At 37.2% G+C, this 18451-nt stretch overlaps 3 protein-coding genes and 1 pseudogene across 4 annotated transcripts; 1 reads left to right on the plus strand and 3 right to left on the minus strand.

Annotated features, from left to right (window-relative positions):
- Window positions 1–225: 225 nt before the first annotated feature.
- LOC133721210 (pentatricopeptide repeat-containing protein At2g20710, mitochondrial-like) lies at window positions 226–3217 on the minus strand. Of its 2 annotated transcripts, XR_009852106.1 has the most exons (5): window positions 2841–3217; window positions 1353–2688; window positions 1062–1250; window positions 732–916; window positions 226–580 (listed from the first exon to the last, which is right to left on the minus strand). XR_009852106.1 is itself a non-coding variant. In XM_062147759.1 (2 exons), exons 1-2 carry the CDS (start codon window positions 3126–3128, stop codon window positions 1447–1449), a joined length of 1530 nt encoding a protein of 509 aa, XP_062003743.1. In that variant the 5' UTR covers window positions 3129–3217; the 3' UTR covers window positions 1275–1446. The 2 variants fall into 2 exon arrangements, 1 of the variants encoding a protein (XP_062003743.1); XM_062147759.1 differs by lacking the exons at window positions 226–580; window positions 732–916; window positions 1062–1250 and having other exon boundaries at window positions 1275–2688.
- A 538-nt stretch (window positions 3218–3755) lies between these two features.
- Window positions 3756–6967, minus strand: LOC133722205 (pentatricopeptide repeat-containing protein At2g20710, mitochondrial-like; annotated as a pseudogene).
- A 4343-nt stretch (window positions 6968–11310) lies between these two features.
- On the plus strand, window positions 11311–11955 carry LOC133723002 (aspartic proteinase CDR1-like). The gene has a single exon (XM_062149837.1). It carries the CDS (start codon window positions 11311–11313, stop codon window positions 11953–11955), a length of 645 nt encoding a protein of 214 aa, XP_062005821.1.
- Window positions 11956–16866: 4911 nt separating this feature from the next.
- LOC133723004 (uncharacterized) lies at window positions 16867–18009 on the minus strand. Its single transcript, XM_062149838.1, has 2 exons — window positions 17991–18009; window positions 16867–17243 (listed from the first exon to the last, which is right to left on the minus strand). The coding sequence occupies exons 1-2, from the start codon at window positions 18007–18009 to the stop codon at window positions 16867–16869; spliced, it is 396 nt and encodes a 131-aa protein (XP_062005822.1).
- Window positions 18010–18451: the final 442 nt, after the last annotated feature.

An 18451-nucleotide genomic window follows, 5' to 3' on the forward strand; every position in this document is an offset into this window, starting at 1 on the left:
TCTTCAACATTTATTTATATGCGTTTTTTTTCAACTTTCTATTTTAAATTTTAAATCAGAATTGCACAAGACTTGGGTTTTTATTTTATTTTAGTTTATTAAACCAAAAGAAAAACATACAGGTCTTAGAGGTGGGAGTGGGAGCACTCCCCTAACAATATAATCCTACCTAGGTCCGACTATATTGAATAAGACCCGTACAAGTTGATGATTGGGTGCCCATGCAATTTATCAGTACCCAATGTCCTGTATAACAAAACCTAACATCCACTAGTTCACTACCAGAACATATCAATATTGGTTGGACATAATAGACACGTTTGATGCCGTTCAGCACGTCCTCGGTTTGATATTGAATATTTGGCTTATAAGTGCCATTCTCACCCATCAAATCGTGAAACTTGAGTTTCTCCCACAAGTAAAGTGCTTGCAGTAAATAACTAGTGGAAGTTGGCAATATATTTATGGTACATGAACCGTGTATCTCATATTCATGTCTCCAAATTTCCATGGCTGTAGTGATATTCGGATAGGGATTTGGCCAAGCTTCAGAGAGTACACTTACAACAGCGTCACTAAGCTAATAAGAAGAAATCGTAAAAGATAATTAGATATAATATTTATTAGACATGGAGTAGGTAAAATTAAATGAAATTACATTTTGAATGCAAATTCCATAAGAAAAGAACTGTATATTCAAAAAGAAATACATGAAAAAACAAAAACATTACCTGATAGTCAAATGGAGGGGTTGATGGACAGTTATCAAGTGCCACATACTTATACTCAGGAGGAGATTCCCCCGCAAGGTTGACTGCCCAGATGCCATTTGTCGTCCAAGGACTAGCGCTGGTTGAGAACATAGGATTTTGTAGGACCAGCAAGGTATAGTCATAAATAATTTGTGTTTGTTTTGCTGGCACAGCGGGGAAAAAACACAACATGAAAGCAAGAAAGTATATGAGTTCCATCTCGTATCAATCAAAAGAAGGTTGAAAAAGAACCAAAGTACGTTTTGCTGGTTAGCTAGCTAATGCATGCATTTATATAATAACATCAACCTGACTGTGTAGTTCACTCCGCATGATCAACCTATTGCTTCTAATTTGGTGAGCATTGCCTTCGGCGTGGAAGCTTTCCATCTAACAGTATCATTCATGCTTCCTCACACAACTCTGCCATTCACTCTCTCTCCCTCTCAATACAATGGCTATTAAACTTCACTGAGGTTATTTGGCATCAACTGTTACCTGTTTATATTAATAGAAAATCCATTTAATCCTCAATGTTGCAGTACACTTCATTGTCGGACATAAAGAAACAAAACACATTCCCCAGAAAATATTCATTACCATTTATGCAAGTACCTCCACTTTACTTGCATTTGCTACCTAAATTTCAGGAATTAATAGAATATGTGTCCGACAAGATTTTCATTATTGGATGCTAGCAGCTACGACTCCCCTCCACTTCTGAAACTTCACTTGCTTCTTCATCTCCATTTCGACCATCCCCTTCCATTTCGCCTGGTGTTACAGAGTTTGAATCCGCCTTATTTATCTTATTCAACAGTCTCTCCTGTGTAATCACGGTGATAACATTCTTATCAGTGAGTAGCTTTATATATTCCTTGGCACCCTCTGGATCAGGTTTCTTTATCAAGTAGTTGAGACAGGCAGCCCAAACATCCTTGTTGATCTTCCAACCAGGCTGCACAGCCAAAAGTGCTTTTCTCGTCAACTCAACTGCCTTCTCAGTTTGATCATGATCAAGATGCACTTTTGCCAAAGAATACCATGACTTTGCATCAGGTTTCGCACCCTTCAGTATAACCCTTTCAATAATAGCTTCAGCCTTGTCAAGAAGACCTTTTCTGGCATAAGCAGCAATCAAGTGATTTGGGATACGAACATCATAAACTGACTGCTGAGATTCCCACTCTTCAAAGATCTTCTCGGCACTCTCACTGTCGCCAATCTTCAAGAGTGAGGTTATCATGATTCTATAACCCTTATTGTATACTTTCATCTGACCCTTGTAAAGTTCCCATAGTCTCACAACATTATCTTTCTTCCCTAGTGCTGCATATTGTGGCACAAGGTGCTCGTATGCTTCCCTCCGTCTTTCAGAACTTGGTATCAGCTCCTCAGACTTCTTTAGCATTGCCAAAGCCTTGTCCTCATTTCCTGCTTTTATATAAACATTTGCCACAACGGCATAGTTAATCCAATCCAAACGACAATCAGGATGTGATTCCCATTGTGCAAGAATCTTCTCAACTGCCTCAAAGTCAGAAGCAGCAGCATATGCACTGAGCAGGATCCCGTATGTGAATTTGTTACACTGGATGCGCTTCTCCTCCATTTCATTCACCAACGCGTCAAGCTTATCACGCTTTCCAGTCTGATAATACAAATTGAGCAAATTGTTGTAAGCCAACGACGTCCTAGCGAGCCCCAAATCCCTAATCTTCTGCATTGTGGCCTCTGCTTTCTCAACAAGCTTTGCATGGGCATAGCAGTTGAGCAGAGCCAAGTAAACACCAAGCGATTTCAATTGTATGGGAATGTTGTCAAAATAACTCTCAGCTTGTTCCACTCCATGAACTTTTGCAATCAAGTCCAGCCGAACCGCTGCATCAGCCGGAGAAAGTTCAAAGTACCTTTCGTCAGTCATCCACATTGATACCTGGGTAATTCAATCCACAACCCAACGAATTTCAGAAACTAATTTTCTAACATGCTATACAATACAAATCGGTACCTTCTCTATCTCCTGAACCCTATATACTCAATAAATTGAAAGAAAGGAAACTAAGAACCCTAAAATTAGATTGGTACCTGAAGAGCGTTGTCGAAGCGTTTAAAGTGTTTGAGCTCCTTAATCATAAAGACGAGGCCGACTTTATCGACGGGTCGGCCTTGTTGAATCCACTGGTCGAGAATCAGGTGAATGGGGGCCTTAGGATCTGCGATCTTCGAAATCCGACCGTAGAGGCGGTTGAGTGTGCCTTTCCAGTGGGTTCTGTGAGACGTGGACGGCGGCGATTTGGCCGTCGTTGAGTAGAGCGAAACGCCCGGTAAACGAGAGTAGAAATTGAATAGGGGGCTCCAGCGAGAAGGCTTCATCGGGAGAGAAGAGGGAGGATTTAAGGCGGAGCTGACGGTGGTGTTCGGAGCAGAGCAGCCAAATGGGGTTTAAACATTTCTGTTTTAGGGAGACGTGCTCGGAGAGGGTTTAAGGACCCTTTTTTAAATAAATAAATAAATCCATAAAAATGAATTTCAAAGTTTACCTCAGTAACATTTTATCACATTTTGTTTGTTGCCGTAAGTTTCCCATTTATAAATGAAATTTGTAAGTTCGATCCACAATGTTTCACAATATGAGTTGTTTATTTGATAAAAAAAAAAATTTACGTATTTTTTTTGTGAGAAATTTATTTTAATAATAAGTCAAGTTGAGCAGAGCCAAGTAAACCCCAAGCGATTTCAATTTGTATGGGAATGTTGTCAAAATAACTCTCAGCTTGATTAATGAACTATACAAATTTGATCCTTTTTCTGGTCGTGGTTGTGATTGTAGTTAAAAATCCAGCAACAAGTACAGTGAAGCAATTCATTCACTTCATTGTGTAAAGCTATATCATTTTTTGCAATGGCAAAATTGCAACTGATGAGTGGTAGTATCATTTCGGGTAACTGCAATTGTAGAAGTGGTAATTGCATTGTAACAATGCAATTGTAAAAGTGGTAATCGCACTGTAACAATGATAAAATCTACAGTGAAAGTGGTAATCGCACGAGGCAACTATTAATCTAGAAGACGATAAGGGCAACGATTATTTCTCCTCCGTTGAGTAAGAAGAAGGCAGCTGATTCCATCATAGAAATCTTCAGGTACTGACCTACATTAATGCAGTTCAGGAGTGTTTATAAATCAGTACTAGCAAATTGGTAATATTGTTTCTGCTTCGTCAGGATTGGATAGGTTTCGTGTTTGTAGCACAACTTCATGGTCAAACTAGAGAAACAAAAGCAATATCTTCATTCGCAGAAACAAGAAACATTTTGTTAACATCTCAACTTCTCCCTGATGAACATTTTACAAGGTCTTAGAAGTTAGACTTGCATTTGCTACCCAAATTTCAGGTGTTCTTTGGAATCCGCATACACATGGTTTTCCTAATTGGATCCCAACTCCTAAAAGCTACTACTGCCTAGATTCCACCACTGAAAGTTTCACTTGTTTCTTCATCCACCTTTGGACAATCCCATTCCAATCGCCTACTACACAGCAGTCGAATTTTCATTTTTGATATGATTCAACAATCTCTCCTGCATATTCTTATCCACAACGAGTTTTATGAATTCCTTGGCTACTTCCAGATATGCTTTCATTTTGAACTTTTCCAGACATGCGACCACAACATGCTTGTTGGGCATCCACCCTGGCGGCGCGCAGAAACTGCTTTTGTTGCCGATTCAAGTGCCTTCTCAATTTGACCTTGATCAAGATACCCCTTCGCCAAATGAATCCATGTCGTATGATTAGGTTTCTCATCTTTCAATCTTATCCTGCTCACAATGGCTTCAGCCTTGTCAAGAAAACCATTCCTGGTATAAGCACCAATCAAGGTATTTGGGATACGAATATCATAATTTGCAGGCTCAGATTCCCACTCTTCAAAGATCTTCTCAGCACTCTCAATATCATCAGACTTCAAGAGTGAGGTAATTATGCATAGATAACCATTGTTGTATACTTTCATCTGCTCCTTGTAACATTTCCATAGTCTCAAAGTATCATCTTTTTTCCCTAGTACTGCATACTGCGTCATAAGTTGCTCATATGCTGGCCTCTGTCTTTTAGAACTTGGTATCTGTTCCTCTGATCTCTTTAGCATTGCTAAAGCCTTGTCCACAGCTCCTGCTTTTGTATAACCATTTGCTGCAACGGCATAAGAAATCCAGTCCAAAAGACTCTTAGGATCGGATTCCCATTCTGCCAGAATCTTGTCAATTCCCTCGATATCAGAAGCAGCTGCAGCTGCACTGAGCCTGATCCCATATGTGAATCTGTCAAACGCGATGCCATTCTCTTCCATTTCACTCATCAGACTGTCAAATTTATCATGGTTTCCAGTCTTACAATACAAATTGAGCAAAGCATTGTATGACCATGACGTCCTACAGAAACCCAAATCCCTCATCTTCTGCATGGTGGCCTCTGCTTTTTCCAACTGTTTTGCACGAGCATAGCAGTTGAGGAGAGCATGGTAAACCTGAAGGACTTTCAATTGTTTGGGAGTGTTGTTAAAAAAATTCTCAGCTTGTTCTATTCCATGAACTCTTGCAATCAAGTCGAGCCGGATGGCTACGTCAGAGGGCAAAAGTACAGCATACCTTTTGTCACTCATCCACATGGACACCTGGGAGTTCAATAAATAGACAAGTTTCAGAAGGTGAGGCCTAATATACACAATCTCTTCACACATCAAATAATCAAGAAAGAAAGTACAAATTACTTCCAAATTCTACCGCCTAGAACATCATTACATGCATGTTTCCTGAATCCCATATACTCATACAGGGCATTGGTTTGACAAAACAATCAAACAGGGGAATTAGGGGAATTCGTGCGTTGCACAACAAAACTAATTAATTTCTTATGACTAAATTATTATCAAAGCATGACTGAATTATATCAGAGCACTTCCATTATGATTGTTCTTACTTGGATTTTTTTGTCCTTTCTATAAAATCATATTTGTGGTAAAACAATCATGTATAACATAAACATTGTTACGTGAGAGAATGCGTTCTCTCACATTTTAGAAATATAACTTTGTTTGAGAACTTACAAAAAAATCACACACAGGACTAGACTAGTGTCATTACATAACAGTACTGTTGCTGGGGTTGTGTAGTGAAGTTTAAGCACAGTGAAACCAATTCAATTCCTTTTCTGATTTTCACACCAGTTAACGTAATTACAGTAAATACTTCCTTCATCTACAATAGAAGTAAACTAAGCTACAAACAAGCTGGCTGCACATGTAGATTTTCAACATGCATAATCCGCAATTCTATTGTATATTCATCTACCAACTAGAACGAAATCGCATACTGCGCAATCATATATCCAAATATAAGAATTAAACTATAAATACATATCAGCATTAACTAACAACTCAATCTCTTCACACATCAAAATATCAGGAATGTGGGTTTTCAAGATGCAGAATTTATTCATCTCTCATTGCTCTAGGCTATCAAGCTCCACTCAACTGAAAGATTGAACAAAAAGACGAAATCGGAACTTTCTACCGCCCTAGAACATCCTCATTACATGCATACTGAAGCCTTTATCAAGCAGTGGTTTGACTAAATCGGGAATTCGTCATTATGCAATTACATATCCAGAATGAAACTATACATACATATCAGCATCAACTAATAACTCAAATTAGGCATAATTCAAAACATTTGGCTATGCAATTTCACCGAGTTCAAACTAATAGGCAATCAATTGAAAACCAAAAACTTGATTCTGATTTTTGAAGCAGAAATGAGTAATACCTCAAGAGCTCGGCCGTAGTTTTTGTAGTACCTGAGCTCCTTGATGATAGTGACGAGGTCATCTTTATCTACGGTTCGGCCTTCTTGGACCCACCGGTCGAGAATCGGTAATGCAGAGGCCTTAAATTCGCTCCAGAAGATCCGACGGTAGAGGCTGTCTGGCGAGCCTTTCCAGAACTTCTGATCAGAATTGGGCAGCCAAACGTGACGTAGTGCATTTCGGAGAGTGTTGATTAGGGAGCTGGAATGAGACTGCTTCATCATCAAATCGATGAAGAAACTGACACAGGGATTGGTTTGGTTGATACACAAAGGTCACGTTTGGCAATCAAGATTGGAATGGATTAGAATACATAATTGGATTGGATTTAAATTGGATTTGATATGGAATCCTTAACCTTATACTTTGTTTGTTAGATTAGATTTTGAATTGGATTGGAACTTTTGTTTGTTAGATTAGATTTTGAATTGGATTGGAACTCTTTTTTAGTAGTAAGTGTTATTTAGAATCATCCATCTATTTGTTTGATTTCATCATGATATAAGTAAATAATGTCTGATTCGATTGATTTTTTATAAAGATGATCTTAAAAACTAATCTAAGATATAAATCGTTGGATAATAAATTTATTAAGTAAAAGTATGTTAATCGATTTTTCCTTTTTTTGGTCTGTTGCTGTATTAGTGTTAACAAATCGGTATAAAAATTGAACAATTCTTAGGTTCACCCCTAGGATGAATGAGCATATTCACCCCTATTGTCGATTAGCATACTTTTATTTAATAAATTTATAATCTAACGGTCCATATCTTAAATTAGCCTTTAAAGATCATCTCTGTAAAAAAATCAATCGAATCAGAAATCGTTTAATTATCTAATTGAATCAAACAAATAGATGGTTCTAACAACACTTACTACTATTATGATGAACCGTCCATGTATTTCATAGAAATGAATAACTGAAAGGTCTTCAATTTGATTGATTTTTTACAAAACTAATCTTTGTATTACGTTATATAAAATGAATGGTTGGATTAGAAAATTATAAAGTTATTATGCGTTAATCGACAATCGGGGTGAATAAATGCTCATTCACCCTAGGGGTGAACCTAAAAATTGTTCATAAAAATTACAATACATATGTTTTCTTTAAAAATTTTGTAATCCACAATATCCTTTTTAGGTAGGATAACTGATTCCAAATTTCCAATGGCATCAATGTTGGGTGCAAGGTTTTTCTCACGGAGGATGTCAAGCAGTGGAAGGATACCGAGAAAGGAGGAAAAAGCAGCAGAAAATGTTTACAAGGTATTTTTTTAATTGTCTAAATACATCTTAATTTGTACGTTTTCCTGAACTATTTGGCTGCGTACTTGCTGTGCATCTATAATAGTTTCTTCTTGATCATGTTGTAGAACTATGGAGTTAGCTTGGGATGTTATATATGTTTACTTTTTAAGTTTTCCTGCTGTAGAAACCTACTCTATATACAAATACATGCTTCTATATCCCTTACTTTGATCTTGCCATGCCAGCATGAGTATTGCTCATTGTTGCTTGGCCAGTAATGACTAGGAAAGGTACCCTTCTGATTCTATCTTTGAGCTTGCAAGTCATTGGCCAAGTTACTGGCTAAGTTACTCTTATATCCATGTCACTTGTCAGGTCACAATATTGCATGTCACTATTATATACAAGTCACATTTCATGTCACTGACATTTTTAGATTTTTCAAGGCATTGTTATATCTAGGTATACTGGTAAGATAATTGTTAACCTCAAAAAAAAAAAAACCAAGTCACAGTCATGAACATGTCACTAATTATGTAACTGTCAAAGTCACTGATGATCTTCTCTTTTTCACAAGAAGAAACCTCGTAACTATACAACATTTTAAAATGTCACTTTACTGTTATACTTATATTGTTCAAATTCATTGACTTGAATTTTTATATGGCCAATAGATTGGATTGTGAAATTTTTGTGATGGACTACATGGATAAACTTTCACGTACAATAGGAGGGGATCCAGAAGAAACTCAACAAGAAAGATATTTTGCAATATAGAGGTCATATAATCAACACATTTGAGGAACATAGGCACAATTGGATCTCTGCAAATTTAGAGTTTTAGAAATTTTTTTAGCTAGGCACATGTCATTGTTATGCATATGTCACGGACCATGTCACTGTTATGCACATGTCACTGGCCATATCACTGGCCAGCCCAGGTCCCTAGTCAGTGACTCAGTGAGGTCACTGGCCAAGTCAATGTTAACCTCAAGTTACTGGCCATGTCACTGATCATATAACTGTCATCACTGACCAAGTCACTGTTAATCACATGTCACTTGTCAGGTCACTGTTAATCACATGTCACTTGCCAGGTCACTGTCAATCACATGTCACTTGCCAGGTCACTGTCAATCACATGTCACTTGTCAAGTCACTGTTAATCACATGTCACTGGCCAAGTCACATTGCATGTCACTAACCATGTAACTGTCAAAGTCACTGATGATCTTCTCATTTTCACAACTTTGTACAAGATATACAAACAGAAGACATGAGGAGGGGTCAAGGTTCTAAAAAACGCTAGGCGCTAGTCGGGCGGTAACCCGGGGCCTAGCGGCCTCCCGCCTAGGCCCCACTAGGCGGTTTTTTATTTTTTAGTTTTTTATTTTATTTTTATAACATATATTTGCATAAATAAATAAGTGTGCTTGTGTTTTTTTTTTCTTTTGTTGAATTATCTCCACTTAATATCCAAGGAATTAATGATAAACATGTTTTGAGATTGATAGATATCCACGTGACTTACCAATTTGAAACACCAACTGCTTTTATATAATTCTTTAAACGATATAATGATTTTATAATGTTGTTTTTGAAAAGATAATGACTTTATATTTGCTGGGACCTATCTGCTAATCCTAATCTATTCTAGAAAAGTGAGGAAACATATGTGCCGCGGTGAGTCTATCTCTTCTGTCTCTCTCTGCCCTCTCTCTCTCTCTCCCTGGTCCGATCTTCAAAAAGAGCTTCGCCGCTGATTTGAAAATTCCTCCATGTATAGCCCCATCAACGTTCTTCAATTCTACAGCGCTCCTAACGACGTTCCTTTCGCCCTACTCCTCCTCTTCCCCTAAAGTTCTCTTTCCCGTGATCTCGTCACTGACGAGGCCAAAAGTAAAGGTCTACTCTTCCCCTCGTTGCCTTGATCAAGTCAGAGGATTGGGTTTTTAGTTGAAAGAGTGAATCTTCATTGTTGAGTTTTGATAAAGATGAAAAGACAAAAAAAAAAAAAAAAAAAAAGGAAGCACCTGGTCGTCCAGCGCCCAGCGTCCAGGCAAACCCGCCTAGCTCAATCGACTAGGCCAAAATCCGAACGACTTTGAGGCGCCTAGGCCGTTTTTTAGAACCATGGGCGGGGTAAAGGAAAACAGAGGGAAGAAAGTGAAGAAGAACCAGAAATTCAAGCGAGGAAGAAAAAGGTTAAGAAGAAGAGTAGTAAGGACAGAAGAAATTTTTGAAATTTGTTTAGGGCTTATGATCGATGCAAGTCACTGGCTAGGTCACTGGCCAATTGTTAACTCCAGCTTACTAGATCAATTAGCTTTTTCTATCTTTTTATAGTGCCAGTGTTATGTCTAGTTTTCCTTAATGAAACATTATTTTTATAGATCTTTTGCAGCAATTCAAATTTAGGCATCTTCTGAATTGACCGAGTCACTGTCACTGGCCATGTTATATTGCATGCATGTCTGGTCAAGTCACTGTTAATCTCAAATCACTGGCCATGTCACTGTCAATTCTTGTTGTATTGTCTAAACGTCAGACTAAGAACCTCTTCTAAGACTAACAACCATTAAACAATTACTGGTGAGGAGTAGTTAGTGGATTCACTCTAGGGTAGTTTGAAATTAATGGAAACTTCAAAATCTGAAAAATGGACCCAAGAAATGAGGCTTTACCCAATAAAACAACTGGTACAAAGTTCTTTCAGAAAAACATGACCCGAGTCATATTCCAGGTTATATCTAAAAATAATAATTCCAGCATTACTCAAGGTCATATGTGCACGTGTGACTAGTGTCTTTTCAGCCGTAAACGTAAACTTTACCACTCTCTATATAAACTTTTATGATCTTTAGAGAAAATGTGTAAGGTTCATACCAAAGTGGATATCTGTGGATTGAAGTAACATTTTGATATTCAAAGATTACAAATCCTTGAATATCAAAGAGTTTCAAATATCCATTGTGATCTTGCCTCGAATTCAATATTTTTTTTTTTTTAGAATACTCAAATTCAACTTCTTTTATTCTTATAGCTATCTAAACTCGATCTTATGGCTACCCTTTGTCCTTTATACAAAAATAATTATGCTATAGCAGTTATCACTAATTTTTTCTTTCATCTCGTATGTTACTCTGTTACAGCAACAACCAATATCAACAATAATATTGGTGGCTTCAATGCCCATCTCATCCGAAGAAATTCCCCAAATTCACCAATGTACAAACAAAAAAACAACAAAATTTTTCGACGGTTGATGGGTCCAGCCATGCCGGGATACCCATTACAAAGCGATGAGGGTCTCGGACATATTATGAAGTTCTCAATGGAAACCCCACCCTAGATATTTATTTAACTGCTGATACATGCAGCACTCTACTATGGACGCAATGCAAGCCGTATAAACGTTGCTACAACACTAAATATGCCATGTTCGACCCGAGAAAATCCTCAACATATAGGAACATTACTTGTTCTGCAAGGGAGTGTGGACTTGTCGATGATCAAAAACCACCAGGCCAATCACCGGAGTTTTGTAAAAAATTTCCTACAAGAAGGTGTACTTACTGTGTCGAGTATGAAGACACGTCATCTTCTGAAGGTGTATTGGCAAAAGAAACAATTGCCTTGACATCCAGGACAGGTAAGGTTGTAACCCTAAAAGATATTGTCATTGGGTGTGGACATTTGAACTATGAACATATTTCAACTGGAAATGAAATGGGAGTGATTGGGCTTGGAAATGGTCCCGTGTCATTTGTTTCTCAAATTGCTCCCTATGTTGGAGGTTACAGATTTTCTCATTGCTTGGTGCCTTTAGACACTGATCCCAAAATTGAAAGCAAGATCAATTTCGGAAATGGGAGTGAAGTTTTGGGTGAAGGGGTTGTCTCAACACCATTGGTTAATATAAGTATAGCCCCATCTAACTATTTTGTAACGGTAGAAGGAGTTACCATTGGAAATGAATTTGTTCCGTTCAACTCAACAGTGACACAGCTTAATAAACTTAACATGATGGTCGACTCGGGCTCAACTTTTGCACAAGTACATCGAGAATCGAGATATTTTTGATCGGATGGTAATTCATGTAAAACTAAATTACAAACAAGCTCACACAATTACATGTTCATTATTAACTTTAAACATACCATTGACGTCATAAGTAGAAGCCATTGTTGCAGCTGCAAAAACAAGGATGAAGACGAGGTTGAAGTCTTCTGCTATTCACCAACTGTAGCTTCTGAATGGGCAGAACACAATGCTTGTAAACAGTGGTGATAACAGGGACCCTAACCTCTTATTTATACAAGTACTAGTCCTAAGAATCCTCCCATAAAGGTTTTCCTTAAGGATCAAGTCTTGTATCTAAGAATCCTAATGCATCACAGTTTAGGACTTTCTTGTAGTCCAATTAATGGATTCCTAATCCAATGATAAATACACTATCACATTAGATATCTAGGTTGATTCTTTTCCAAATCCATGTTGTATACGATTTAATGTATTTGATGGTTTCCTAGTTACTCTAGGATAACTTGTGATGAGTCCACTTTTGATCTAACAATCTCCCACTTGGACCATCACTGGTTATCTAGGACAACCAAAACTGAATAACATCAACTCATTTACAACCAACTGAAGTGTGCACCAGAATAAGGAAAAGTCTCAAAATCCATTCAACATGGTCAAAACACAGTAGCTTATGCAGAGCAAGGAAAAGCATACACTTTAACAAAATGCAGCACTTCCAGACCACTAACATAAGCCCCTGCATTCCACATATGCTATTAAAAACAAAAAATGCAGTATATGAACATCGTGTATTACCAGAAGATCATATACTTGAATGGTCCAACTGAATGTTCCAAAATGAAACTCAAGCATAACTGAAAACACTGATGGCCTTAATGCTTGTACTTTAAACTGAAAGAACATGTTCACTGAAATTACAAGACCATCTGACATTTAGGTAAATCAAGAACACAAAATAAGGTTGCAGAGAATTTTAATAAAATTGCAGTAACACAACTTGAATGAAATACCTCGAGAATTTTTATTGATAATCAAAAGTTCAATAATACATAAAGTTGTGATAATAACTGAACTGAATTCACAACTATCAAAAAATACATAGAACTCAGAAAATTACAAGCTTATAATTATTTGCTCTTAACTAAATTAGGCTCCCACTGAACTTAAGAACCTAAACTAGGTAAAATACCAATGTTCTCAATATGTTTCTTGAAGGCTGCAACTGACAATGCCTTAGTGAATGGATCTGCAAGCTGAAAGTCTGTGCTTATACTCAATACTGAAATTTCACCATGCTTGACTCTCTCCTTCACACTGTAATACTTGAGGTCAATATGCTTTGAGTTATTTGACCTTTTACTGTTTTTACTGAAGAACACAGCTGCCTCATTATCACAATAAATTACAAGAGCATCAAAAACTATATGACTTAAAATCCTAGTCTGCATCAAGAAATTTCTAATCCATAGCCTTTCACACATTCCTTCATATACTGCAATAAATTCTGCCTGCATTGTAGATGTTGTCACTAAGGTTTGTTTCATAGTTTTCCAAGCAACAGCCCCTCCTGCAAGCATAAAAACATATCCACAAGTCGATTTCTTGGAATCAGGATAATTTCCTGCAAAGTCTGAGTCTGTGTATCCTACAAGCTTCAACTGTTCCACTTGTCTATACACAAGCATGTGATTTTTAGTCCTCTGCAAGTACCTGAGTACTTTCTTTCCAGCTACCCAGTGTTCATGACCTGGATTAGACTGAAACCTGGAAAGAATACCAACTGCAAAAGACAAATCAGGTCTAGTGCAGACCTGAGCATACATGAGGCTTCCAACAAGCCTTGCATAAGGCTTGGACTCCATATCCACCTTTTCTACTTCATTCTTGGGACTTTGTTTCTTAGTGAGCTTATCTCCTTTAGACATTGGAACCTCCCCTGATGCACAAGTCTCCATGCCAAATCTTTTCAGAATTTTAGCAATATAGTTTTGCTGGGATAATCCTAGCAAACCTTGTGCCCTATCTCTTATAATTTCTATTCCTAGTACATATGATGCCTCACCTAAATCCTTCATGTCAAAATTCTTTGACAGAAAAGCTTTGGTTTCTTTAAGTAGCTTTAAATTGCTACTGGCTAACAAAATGTCATCAACATAAAGTACCAGAAATATAAATTGGTTTCCAGATGTTTTGAGATAAACACACTCATCCACTAAATTCTCAGTGAATTCAAAAGAAGAAATTACAGAGTCAAACTTTTTATACCATTGTCTAGAAGCTTGTTTTAAACCATAAATGGATTTTCTTAGCTTGCAGACTAAGTCTTCTGTTCCTGGTTCTATAAACCCTTCAGGCTGCTTCATGTAAATAACCTCATCGAGTTCTCCATTTAAGAAGGCTGTCTTGACATCCATCTGGTGTAGTTCCATATCAAACTGAGCTACAAGTGCCATAATGATCCTAAAGGAGTCTTTGGTTGAAACTGGGGAAAAAGTTTCAGTAAAATCAATACCCTCTTTCTGTGTGAAACCCTTGGCAACTAACCTAGCTTTATGTCTCTCAATATTCCCATTTGCATCTCTCTTGGTTTTAAATACCCACTTGCAGCCTATAGCCTTTTGTTTGGGGTCAGGTTTCACTAAATCCCAAACTGCATTTTGGTTCATGGACTCAATCTCAGCTTCCATAGCTTGTTTCCACTCACTTGACTGACTGCTTTCAATAGCTTGATTAAAAGTGACTGGATCATTGTCATCTGCAAGATCAATTTCAACTTCATGTTCTTGCAAATAAACAATGTAGTCAGAATCTTCCCCCCCCCCCCCCCCCATAAGTTGGTTTCCTTGCTCTATTAGACCTTCTTAATTGGGGATTTTGATTTTGGTGTGGTTCTGCAGGCTGATCTTGAGGTTCTACAGGCTGTGGTTGATCAGTTAAGGGTTCAGGGTTAGCTTGATAATCTGCAAAATGCATTTCTTGATCAACAAGTTGATCTTGTGCATTTTGAGTTTCTAGAACACTAATGGTTGCTTGTGTATCATGAATTATAGGCAATATACTTTCAGTATGCTCATTATCCACAATTTCTTCAAATTCTGAAGATAAATCCTCAAGACTTGTATTGTGAATTTTCTCGTCCAAGAATTTGACTTGATGTGTTTCAAAAATTCTTGGTGAGTGTTGAGCTGCATAAAGCTTATAACCCTTAGATTTTTCAGGGTAGCCTATAAAATAGCAGCTTACTGTTTTAGGATCAAGTTTGTTAATGTTTGGATTGTAGATTCTAGCTTCTGCAGGGCAGCCCCACACATGACAATGGTGGAGGCTAGGCTTTCTGCCACACCATAACTCAAAAGCAGTTTTCTCTATAGCTTTACTAGGTGTTCTATTGCAAACATAGTTTGTAGTCCTTAAAGCCTCACCCCATAAAAACCTAGGTAGGCCTGTGGTGCACATCATGCTCCTGACCATATTCAAAAGTGTCATATTCTTTCTCTCAGCCACACCATTTTGCTGAGGATTATATGGTGTGGTATATTGAGCCTTAATGCCTTGTTCTTGCAGAAACAAGGCAAAAAGACCCTTTTGCTGTCCACTCTCTGTGTATTTTCCATAAAATTCACCACCTCTATCTGATCTAACAGTTTTGATTTTCTTTTCTAGTTGTTTTTCTACTTCAGCCTTAAAAATTTGAAAGGCTTTAAGTGCTTGAGATTTTTCTGAAAGTAGATAAACATAACAATATCTAGAAAAGTCATCGATGAAGGTTATGAAATACACATTTCCACAGATTGTTTGAGTTCTAAATGGACCACAAATGTCAGTATGTATGAGCTCTAAAAGTGCTTGGCTTCTATATGCAGTCTTTTTCCTTAAGTTAGTTATCTTTCCCTTAAAACATTCAACACAATCTTGTAAATCAGAAAAGTCAAGTTCATTCAAGATATTGTTTTTAACCAAAATTTTCAATCTCTCTTTTGATATGTGGCCAAGTCTTCTATGCCACAAATATGCAGACTTTTCATTGCATTTAGTTCTTTTGACACCAGTTAAGGTGTTACTCGATGTGTTATTATTTTCAACAAGAGAAATTTCTTGTTGACTGTGTGAACAATGTAACTGTAGGTAATCATTCAATATAACACCAGAACCAATTTGAACTGAATCTTTAGAAATAATAATTCCATTATTGTCAATAAGAAGTCTACATCCAGATTTAACCAAAAGAGAAACTGAAATTAAATTCCTTCTCATGGAAGGTACATAATAAACATTATCCAAAACTAACAACTTTCCTAAACCAAGATCTAATTTTAAGGTTCCAATAGCTTTGACTGCCACTCTCATGCCATTGCCTACACACAGGTTCACTTCATCACTTCTTGGGACTCTCTTTCTTATGAATCCCTGCAGAGAATTAGTAATATGTAAGGGGCTTCCTGAATCAATCCACCAAGTTTTTGGTTCAACATTAACTAAATTAATTTCTAAAGAAAATAGTGAGTTAGAAAAATTACCCTTTTTGATCAACCAATTCTTAAAGCCTGTGCAATCTTTCTTCATGTGCCCTACTTTCTTACAGAAATAGCACTTGAACCTAAATGGTTTGTTGGCTTTAGCTGCTCCCGAGGTAGATCCTTTGTATATGGTTTTGGTAGGCTTAAGCTTTGACTGGTTCTGCTATTTCTTCTTAGGCTTCTCAACAAGGTTGACTGAGGTGCTCGACTCTTTTTCCTTCCTAATCCTGTCCTCCTCATCTACACAAATGGCAATCAGCTCCTTGAGGCTCCATTTTTCCTTCTGAGCATTGTAGCTGGTCCTTAGTTGGCTAAAACTATTAGGCAAGGAGTGCAGTGCAGTATGCACTACATAATCATCAGTGACCCCCATGTTGAGGTCCCTTAACTGAGCATTAATCTCAATAAGTTTCATGATATGCTCTCTCACTTTTCATGTTCCAGTGTACTTGAGGTCATTAAATTCCTTTGCCAGCCTAGCTGCCTCAGCCTTGTCACTTTCCCTATACATGTCATGAATGGCATACAGAAAATCCATGGCTAGATCAGGTTCCTCTATGCTACCTCTAACTGTGTCTGACATGGTAGTCCTAATAACATTCTTTGCCATCTTATTAGCCTTATGCCACTCCTTATAATATTTCTTCTCTTCATCAGTGCTCTCACTAGTAAGCATCTCAGGTTCATCCTCGGTTAAGCAAAGGTCCATGTTCTGGTTCATGGCTAGGTAAAAATCAACTTGGTTTCTCCACTTCTTGTAATTATAGCCAGTTAGGAGCTGAATGGTGTTCAAGGTCACAGTAGGGATTCCTAAAGAGCAAAAACAAAATAAAGTTTTGTAAGTTTTCAATCCAAAATAAATACACTATCACATTAGATATCTAGGTTGATTCTTTTCCAAATCGATGTTGTATACGATTTAATGTATTTGATAGTTTCCTAGTTACTCTAGGATAACTTGTGATGAGTCCACTTTTGATCTAACAACTCAGCTGAAGAAGACGCTTGATCCGAAATTGGAGTCGTTTATTTTTAATGACACGGAAGATAATTCAACTTTTCTGTGTCTCAACTCGACGACAATTCCAAAAGAACCAAAAGTGACTTTTCATTTCGAGGGTGGTGGCAAACTTCAGTTAATGGCAGAACAATTATTCAAAATAAACGAGAATAGAGTCTGCTCTGGAATCGTACTCCAGACTGGGCAACACTTGCCTTTCGGTATTTATGGAGCCATTTTGCAGGGAAATTTGTTGGTTGGTTTTGACCTGAATAGAAATGTGGCATCCTTCTTCAAGCCAACTAATTGCCTAAACTACTAGTACAGTAGTACGTACTAAGGATGGTATAAACTATAAATTTTGTATTTTAGTTTTCTCCTTTTCTCCACTTGGCTTTTTCTAATTTCTTTTGATTAACATGGGTGACATTTTATTTCCAAGAATTTGTGACTTTCTTCTCTTGTTCTTAAATTAAATCACAAATGCTTCTCCATAGTGTATGAAGCTTACAAAAGAATGTTACATTCACAGGAAAAAAGGGTTTTAAAGTGTTAACCATGGATAACAGCAGCCATAATCGGAAAAATGAGGTAAGAATTTCATAGGCATGATCATCAGCTCCATGCCTATCAGCTCAATGGAGTTCTCATCTTCTTCAGCACCGTGAATGCAAATGCATTAGTATTATATATATACCTCAAACCCTTGATTGAGTTACAAGTTTAACCTTTTGTAGGGGCGGAACTAGGATTTATAATCCCGGGGGCAGATAAAATATAGAAATAAAATACAAAAATAGTTGGCACAATATTTTTTTTTTTTTTTACTTCGAGTCTTTGACCATAGCAGACTATCTTTTAAAATGTTGTATACACTTTTAAAATTTTACTTCGAGTCCTTGACCATAGCAAACTATCTTTTAAAATGTTGTATACACTTTTAAAAAGGGAAAAATGATTAAAAAAAAAGTCACTTAGATGTGACTTATGATACTTTAGATAATAAAAAATGGCTTAT

This window comes from Rosa rugosa, chromosome 7, assembly GCF_958449725.1.
Source record: "Rosa rugosa chromosome 7, drRosRugo1.1, whole genome shotgun sequence".
NCBI classification, from domain to species: domain Eukaryota; kingdom Viridiplantae; phylum Streptophyta; class Magnoliopsida; order Rosales; family Rosaceae; genus Rosa; species Rosa rugosa.